This window comes from Phascolarctos cinereus, unplaced genomic scaffold (assembly GCF_003287225.1).
Source record: "Phascolarctos cinereus isolate Bilbo 61053 unplaced genomic scaffold, phaCin_HiC Scaffold_3;HRSCAF=262, whole genome shotgun sequence".
Lineage (NCBI taxonomy): Eukaryota > Metazoa > Chordata > Mammalia > Diprotodontia > Phascolarctidae > Phascolarctos > Phascolarctos cinereus.
Genome location: NW_027555736.1, coordinates 251,142,796 through 251,151,905, shown reverse-complemented (window position 1 = coordinate 251,151,905; position 9,110 = coordinate 251,142,796). Strand labels below are relative to the sequence as shown.

General features: G+C 43.4%; 1 protein-coding gene across 1 annotated transcript in view; it reads right to left on the bottom strand.

Moving 5' to 3' along the window:
- Nucleotides 1-336: 336 nt before the first annotated feature.
- GALNT16 (polypeptide N-acetylgalactosaminyltransferase 16) overlaps nt 337-9,110 on the bottom strand; it is a 114,278-nt gene continuing 105,504 nt past the window's right edge. The window contains exons 14-15 of the mRNA XM_021004778.2: nt 8,647-8,763; nt 337-3,430 (exon numbers count right to left, since the gene is read on the bottom strand). Of these exons, the coding sequence (XP_020860437.1) occupies nt 3,293-3,430; nt 8,647-8,763 (255 nt within the window). The 3' untranslated portion in view covers nt 337-3,292. The remainder of the gene's footprint in view (nt 3,431-8,646; nt 8,764-9,110) is intronic.

The following is a 9,110-nucleotide window of genomic DNA, read 5'->3' as shown; positions in this document are numbered from 1 at the left end:
TTGCTCCTATTAGATTTAAAGGCATCGTATGGGGACCTTAGAGCTTCAGTTTGCAGTAGGCTCCTGTAAAATGTAATAGAGTGGAGTTGACAGATGGTTCCTAGCCTGTCCTTATCATGACCTTATATGGATTCTCCCTTGACAAGAGTCATTTTGTCATCTTTCAACCCCAAAAGAGTCAGGTTTTTGTTTTGACCGTATTATGACCACATTTGTGTGATCTGGAGTAAGTCATTTAACCTTTGTCCCAGCTTCCTTGCTTATAAAATGGGGGTGTCAATACCTGCCTTATCACTCTCAGGTTACTGTTGTGAGAATCAAACAAGATACCACTAATTGTTGTTGCAAGGTATCATTTATTATCATTGTCATCATCATTATTCTCAAACCTCCTCTCTTCCACTGGGCTCCAGGAATTGTGCAGCACTTGCAAAACACTATGGGAACCCCACCCAAAGGCGTGGATATCACTGAGATATCACTGAGAAAAATCAGTTCAGGAAGCAGCTGACTACCAACTAGGAGGTTAAGTAGTCCTGGGCAGGGTGGAATATACATCAATGCAGAGGCTATGTGGGAGCCAAGGAAGGTGGTGTACACAGGTGTTTGAGAAGGGATTTATTCCAGGCATTCATAGAGACAAGTTCCTCAAGGACAGCTAAGTAGCACATGCTTTGGTTGAGAAGAACAAAAACAAAGCAGCTCTGAGCCTTCTGACATGACCACTGGGAACAAATTTGGGACCCTTGGAAATAGCTCATGAGACAGTGTTTCTCATCACGTCAATCCAAACTCTACATAAAAGCATTTCCTCCTACAATCTATCCTGAGATGCTTCAGAACTTTATTAATTTTTCTACTAAACACGTGGTCCAAATCAAATGAAGGCTGTCCATTGTGTTGAGAGCAGCACTCTTTATATAGTAGGGGCATAATGCAAGTCTGTTGAATGAAGTTGGATTGGATTAGACTGGATTGGGTGGCGTTAATTCACCAAGAGGGACAAGAATGATGAAACAATATCACACTTAACATTGGAGTTCCGTGGGCAAACACTGCCCCACACCAAAGGTCATACTGTGGCTGAGAGGTATGGGGACAACATGATTATGCCCTCCCCCGATGGAGTTGCTGGGAACACATTTCTATAACATAAGTATGGTAGGACACTGACGACATTCCCCTCAAGGGGGCTATATCCTCTAAGTGATAGCTCAGAAAAAGAAAAACCCGTTGAGACACTCCCCCATACAACACGAGCATTTGCTATCATAGAACCTTTGGATACCATTCAGATGAATGATACAGGCCAGGGAGTAGATGTGATAAGTCTGTGCTATAGACATCAAGAAGAAAGCAAAATGAGGGCACTTCAAGAAGAGCTTGTGTTTTCCATCTAGAAAGGTCTAGAGCTGGACAAAGCTATACTTCTTGCTGGGCCCTGGTAGTACCTGGGTGATGTCTAAACCCAGGAGGAAGGCAGCCCTGTGGAATTTTGTTCTAAGGAAAAAATCATGAGGAGACTATGAAGTAGACACACAGCATTTGGCCACCAGAGAGAACCCCTAAGGATATACCTTCCTGGCTCAATGTGAAGATGTAGTTGTGGAGGGGAGGGGAAGGAGGAACTCTAAAAGGAGGCCAAGATGTAGGGAAGGGAAGGAAGTGGGAGCTTCCTTTTCTCAACCAGAGCTCCCAAGGTTGGCTCTTCTACATCAGTCCTTCAATAACAGCAGGGCTTGGAGTAGCCTTGGAACTTCTTGACCTTTCGGAAGGCACGAGTCGCATATGGAGGTTGGGGGAAAGTGGCTGGTGGGGAGGAGAGCTGGGATGCATATGTTAAGTAGTCACTTAAACTCTTTCAAGGTCCAGCTCCTTTTAAGAGTGTCTCCCAGAGCAATTGTCTCTAAAGCGGGGTGTGGACCCCCCTGGGGGTGTGTGGCATGATCCCAAAGGAGCTGGTGGGGGGGAGGGCTTGCCTTTAAGGAGTCTTTGGCCAACCAATGGAAATGTGGGAAGATAGGTCAAATCCTGTCCTCCTTAGGATAGCCCATGGGGCTTGTCTCCAAAACAACCACACCTACCCTTCGCTCATCATAGTACAACAGCCCCTCAGAATGGTTATAATTTAACCCTCACCTGGGTACCCATGGTAGTAGCTGTACAGGTACCATTGGAAACTCCTCCCCTCCCCCTAGAATATCTGCTATTTTATAAAAAACAAAAGGGGGAGTTGTTGATTTTCTGTTTTAAACTTATAAGGATGCAGGATCAAAAATATTTGGAGACCACTGTCCTTGAGGATTCCAGCATAGAGAATGGGGGTTAAGAAATTAAAACTGAGGGGAAATTGCTCAAGCCCTAAAGGAAGAGTCACCAGGAACAGTTTAATGAGCTGGCCTTTTAAGCCTTCTTACTAAATGGTCTTTTCCAACCTGACAGGAATTGGAACAAAACAGCTCTCAACCCAGAAGATCCAGGATGGTACTGACGAGGGAGAAACTACCTCTAAACGAAAGGGCCTCAGTTGGGATTTTACCTCTTGTCTCTCTTACCCCCTTCAGCAACTTATCCATTTTTATGCTTTCTAGGGTTGCCTCTTTACTCGTTTTAAGCATCCCACGATGGTCCTGGGATTTCTCCTGTGCAGACTCTGCACTGATAACCCTGGGCTTTTCCCTCATCCTATACCCTTGACCCATCACCTCTGGTGGTCATCCCATTTTTCAATCATTTCTTCCCCATATTATGATTCTCTTCACCCCTCCCATCCTGTTACCTTACAGCCCTTCTGTAGTCTAGGACCCCAGTCAGGGCCAGCTGCACCACAGAGGAGTTAGGCCTTCCTGTCCCCACACAATAATATCACCTACATGTTCACATACAAATTGTCATCCCTCATTGTGGATAAACTAGGCGTAGGAGCACTAGAGTCAGGGATGTCTACAGGGATGGTAAATAAGAAAAGGGCAAAGTGCCACCCCCAACTCTGCCCAGTCTTTGAGTTTGCCAGTCACAGTCCATAGTCCTTACCATTTCCTCTACCAGGAGTAAGGCTAGGAGTACAGGTAGAACTGCTGGGGGCAGGGAGTCCATGGACGTGCCACTGCCTCCCTCCTTCCCCCAATGTGAGCTTTGGAAAAACACTTAACATGGTGGCAATGTTTGTTGATGATCCCAACAGAAACGTTAACAAGATGAAAACAACCCGGCTTGACACTCCCCCACCCTAACCCCATTCCAGCCCCAAAGTCTCATGCAAAAAGGAATGATGAGGTCCCTGGGGCTACCATCATGTGGCTTGCATTAGCTCCCACTGTTGGGCAGGTGAATCCACCTGGCACAGTCCGGTCACCACTTGTGGGGATTGGTTCTCCAAACAGAGGCCACTGACAAAGTGCTGGATAAAAGAACCTTTCATCTTCCATTTCTAGTAGGGGGAAGAAAGAGAAAAAAGCAGGTTTTTCTTTTTTAAAAAATAACCATAACTAGGCACTTAGATGGCACATCTTGTATACGTCTGCCACCACCCTCTCCTGTCCAGTTTCAGAATCACTTTGTGACCCACGTTCAAGATGTCCCAAAAGTCTGAGTGCTGTTTTAAGCTATAAAAGGCTTTAAAAATGCATGAAGACTCTTGAGGCAACATGTTGCTAGACACTTAAACAGAGCAGATTTCTGCTATGAGAGGCAGTGTGGTAGAAGACCAGTCCAGAGCCAAAAAAGACCTCCTACATTCAAATCCTGCCTCTGATACATACTTACCCTGTGATCACAGGCAAGTTACCTAACTTTTCTGTGTCTTCAGACAATTCTATGAGACTAGTTGGAGACCTACACCCAGGGAGAGAATTTCCATATTGGAGTTCCCTGCCTCAGTAAAAATCATAGGTCTGTACCACTCCTCCCCCTCCAAAAAAGTCTACTACTAAAAATGCAAAGGCTACTTACTGGTGCTGAGTAGCCCTAGATTAAGTTTCATTTTCTATAAATTGCATGAAATTTCAATCTATTTGAATCTTTCACTTTCCAAAATAAGAGACACTACCTCCCCTCTAGTCATGTGCTTTGTACCACGTGTCTAAGAATATGAGGTCAATTTATTTTTTTTTTAGTTCTCCCATGGGACTAACCCTGTCACCAAGATGACAGCTTGGGCTATGAGCAGTGTGAAAGAGAACTGAATTTCTTTCTTGGCCCCATTATAGATTCATTAGGGACATCTCAAACTACTTTGTTCACTTCCTGGTATCTCAGTTTTCTCCATAATGAAGGAGGTAATAATGAAGGAAAAACAGCTGGAGAACATCTGGAATATGACTTAGATAGAAGGAGATTATCATCAGGAACTCATGAGAAAACTTGGGTCTTTGACCTAGATGAAAGAGCAATGTTACTCAGTGGCTGAAGGTGGAAGTAGGAATCAGAGCTAAGTTCTGTATCTAGTTCTCCTGCCTTACTCCTCAGCTAATCCATCAATCAAGCATTCTTTCTTTCTTTCTTTCTTTCTTTCTTTCTTTCTTTCTTTCTTTCTTTCTTTCTTTCTTTCTTTCTTTTTCTTTCTTTCTGTCATTCATTCATTCATTTATTTATCAATTAATTAATTAGTTTGTTTGTTAGTTTATTTATTTATTTTTAGGGAATTGGGGTTAAGTAACTTGCCCAGGGTCACATAGCTGGTAAGTGTCACGTGTCTGAGGCCGAATTTGAACTTAGGTCCTCCTGACTCAGGGCCAGTGCTCTATCCACTGCGCCACCTAGCTGCCCCCAATCAAGCATTTTTAGGCGCTTTCTATGTGCCAGGCACTGTGCTAGGTGCTGAGGACACAAAGACAAAAATGAACCAGCCTCCTTACCTTAAAGAGTACATTTTATTTTGGGGAAACAATATGCACACATTTAAATCTTTAAAAATATATATACAACATAGGAGCAGCTAGGTGGTGCAGTGGATGGAGCACCAGCCCTGGATTCAGGAGGACCTGAGTTCAAATCCAGCCTCAGACACATACCACTTACTAGCTGTGTGACCCTGGGCAAGTCACTTAACCCAATTGCCTAGCCAGAAAAAAAAAAAAGAAAAAATATATACACAATATAAATATGAGTATTTTTGGAGAGGGGGAGACACTAGAAGCTGGTGGAGGGGATTAAGAAAGAAAGGGAAGGAAATAAGCATTTATATAGTGCCACCTAAGTACCTTTTAAAAAAATATTGCCATTTGATCCTTACAACAACTCTGGGAGGTAGGTACTGCTATTATCTCCATTTTTAGAGCTGGGGAAACTGAAGCAGACAGAGGTAAAGTGACTTGCCCAGGATCACACAGCTAGTAAGTGTCTGAGGCAGAATTTGAACTTAGGTCTTCCTGACTCCGGGCTCAGTACTGCACTGGACCATCTAGGAAAGGGGAGTAGTCCTATTTAGACCTCTCTCTTCCTTAGGAAGAAGTGGTTGAAGCTGACCACATCATTTGTCTGAGTAAAGTGAAGGAGCAACTCTGCATTTGAGTACAAGTATTCCTGCTGTAATTCCCGCTAGTGAAGCGGCCAGAGGAAAAGGTAAGGAAGCAGTGATGATCTATATTCTTTGTGCGAGTAATAGCCTAGTGACTGTAATGTGTAGGTTATGGAGGAAGGGATGGGCAGAGGGGAGTCTACACTGGGATTTCCATTCAATAAAATATTGGGCAGAACTGAAGGGAGGACAATTTGCAGGGCTACCTACAACCTTGGCTCCGGAAGAGCAGGGAATGTAAATTTTACGGAATGATTCTTTTTTTAAAATTAAAATATTTATTTTCAGTTCTAAATTCTCTCCTTTTCCCCTACCCCCTTTTCCATCCATTGAGAAAGCAAGAAATATGATAGGGGACAACTCTTCAATGGAATTATCCAGGGACTTGTGTATAGGGACATCAGAGAGCAATCAATCAATGGTGAACAGAGTAGAGAGGTTCAAGGTTCGAGAGGAAGCAGCTGGCACCACTTGATTCCCTAAGATATCCCCTCTTTCTGTCTTCTCCTGCTCCTGACATTCATAACACGATGTAGTTTCCACTTGAATCGTAATAAGGAGTCTTGGATTCAAGTCCTGGCTTTGCCACTAACTAGTTGTAGGACCAGGGGCAGATCATTGAACCTCTTCAGGCTTCAGTTTCCTCATCTATAAATGAAGGATTGTACTAGATATTCCCTACTAGCCTAAACAATCTATAAATCTTCCGTATCACCTTGAGTCAAAAAAAGTCTTTGTAGAACCTACCACCAATAATTCATCAGCCATAGTATCACATTCACTGTTTTACCCTTGACCAGCCACCAGAAGGCACACAGATTATTCTAACAATAGGCATTCTACCAGGCTGAAGGACTCAAGGCCCACTGGCCTTCTCCCAGCTCATTCCAATTCTCTATTCTAGGAATCTCAGAAGACGAATACTGTCTTGAATGTGTATGGCATTTTTTCAACTTTTTTGACATTTTCACATCTAAATTTGGTCTCCTACTACCTTCATGAGATAGATAAGAAGAATCTTAGCTCCCAACCTGAAAAATGAAGAAACTAAGGATTGGGGGAAAGGGGAAATGATTTATCTAAGGTCACATAACCAAGCAGTATAAAAGCCTGGTTTAGAATCTAGGTGTTTTGTGTGCTGGGCAGCTAGATGGCTCAGTGGACAGAACACTGGGCTTGGAATCAGGAAGACTCATCTTCATCAGTTCAAATGTAGTCTCAAACACTTAGTAGCTGTGTGACCCTGGGCAAGTCACTTAACTCAGTTTGACTCAGTTTCCTCATCTGTAAAATGAGCTGGAGAAGGAAATGACAAACCACTCCATTATCTTTGCCAAGAAAACCCGAATTAGGGTCATACCGAGTTGGATGACTGGAACAGCTCAACAACAAAGTGTTTTCTACTCCACCATGCTGCCTTCATCTGACCACACGAGAACCCCAGTTCCTTGTGGATTTGTGAAATCAGAAATGACTGGGAAATGAAGAGTTGAAAGATAGGAATGAAAGAGAAGGGTCTGTGGTCTTAGGTGGAAAACCTCTGGAGAACCACTCGGGCCTTCACTCCTAGTAACTCTATTCAGATCAGTATCCAGATCCATTTCCACACGTGGAAATTCCGTGGCCCAAGAAGCAAGAGGTTACCTTGTTGAATAGAGTCTAGCCACGGGTTTCATCTCAACTACTGTGTGTATAGGAACCAGAGCCATGGTAGTGACGGGGAGAAACCCTAAATTCAAAATGGGGAGTTACCTGGCAGGGGTGTGCTGTAGTCAACTGTATAAACTTTCAGTGTGAGCATTTATACCTTAGAAATTGGCAAACACCACAAATCAGGGCTTGCTATGTTGTTGATATTTGTCATTTGGTTGTATATTCAATGTATGTGAACTGGAGAGAAGAGGAAGAAACTGAGTCTTGAGAAGGAGAAAGCATCAGCCTCAAAGAAGAGAACCACTGGGGTGACTGTGAAGATTCCTCCCCTACTCAGGATGCCATAGAAAGGACACAGTTAAAATACAGTGGGAGAAAAAAAATGAATGCTTCTTCCATCCACCGAGGGATAGGAATGTCTTTATGCATTGGACTAGAAGGGAGCAGGGTAGACTGGGATTTAGAAGGAAGGCCTTATAGTAGAAGTAGAAGGAAGGTGGGAAAGGGTTGATACAACGGGAGGCTGATAAGTTGGAGAGCAGCCAGAGGTAAGCAACCAAGATGGTGAAAGGCATGAGGATTGGTTGAGGGAAAAGGGGTTGTTGAGCCTGGAAAAGAGAGGACTTGATGGGGGACATGAGTATTTGAAGCAAGATAGATGAGAATTGTTCTGCTTGGACTCCAAAAAGGGAAAAGTGGAAACAATGGGTGGAAATTACAGAGAGGCAGCTTTTGGCTTTCCAATGATTAGAGTTAGGCTAAAACGTGTAATGGTTTGTCTCTGGAGGTAGTGGTTTCGCCCTCATTAGAGGTCATAGAGCACAGACTGGATGACCAGTTCTTGATGATGACGTAGGAGATTCCTGTTCAGTTATAAGTTGGATTAGGTGGTCTCTGAGTTCCCTCCAACTTAGCTGATCCTCAGGAGAGATTTGGGTGACAATAAGAACTGTAATGTCTGTGAAAGCTTTTTTTTTTTTTTTTAGTGAGGGCAACTGGGGTTAAGTGACTTGCCCAGTGTCATACAGCTAGTGAGGGTTATGTGTCTGAGGGCAGATTTGAACTCAGGGCCTCCCGACTCCAGGGCTGGTGCTGTATCCACTGTGCCACCTGGCTGGGTAGGCCAATACAAATGTAAGGTGCCATTATTAACACAATAGAGCAAGTCCCTTTCTCTGAACCTGTTTTCTCATCCGAAAAATAAAGGAAGTAGATTTAATGATGCATAAGACCCCTTCCAGCTCAAACTTTCAATGATATAATTCCCTAATCTTCACCTTGGTCTACTCAAAAGAACGCCCCAGACTGAAGTTTCCCTTGACAGCGGCCCTCACACAGCACTCTGCCCATTAAGAGGCCTTATTCATTTTATTTCACATCGTTAACGATAATGGTAACTTTGTGGTCTTGGCAAGGAATGACAGAGTCATCTGCAGGAGTAAGAAAAAGGCTAATATTTACATGCTGCCACATACCTGTCTGCCATCTTTCTGGTTGCAGGCCTCCAGTGTGACTTGTGACCCTGTAGAGAAAGATGTGATGGAGAGACACTTGTCCTGTTGCCTGATGACAGGATCACTGAATACCCACTCCTACAAGGTAGGAAAAATAGAAAGAATCTATTGTTAGCATTAGGCTTAAGACTCTTTGGGGGATGCTTATCTTTTATATTGTTTAGATAAACAAAATGGGTTTGCAATATACTCAACACTTATCATATCTATTGTCCTGCTTCTGGGCTTACAACATTTCAAATATACCATCTAACCAGTGGGAGAATCCCATCCAAGCATTTTGCTCCCCTCCCTTGATTTTTCAGGGTCTACTACCCCTGGTAATTCACTCAGTTGACTGCCCTAATAAGGCTGTTCAAGCACAGAATGGGTTATGTCCATAAATACCTAAAGCAAAATGTTCGAAAGGACCAAGTTGTCATAGC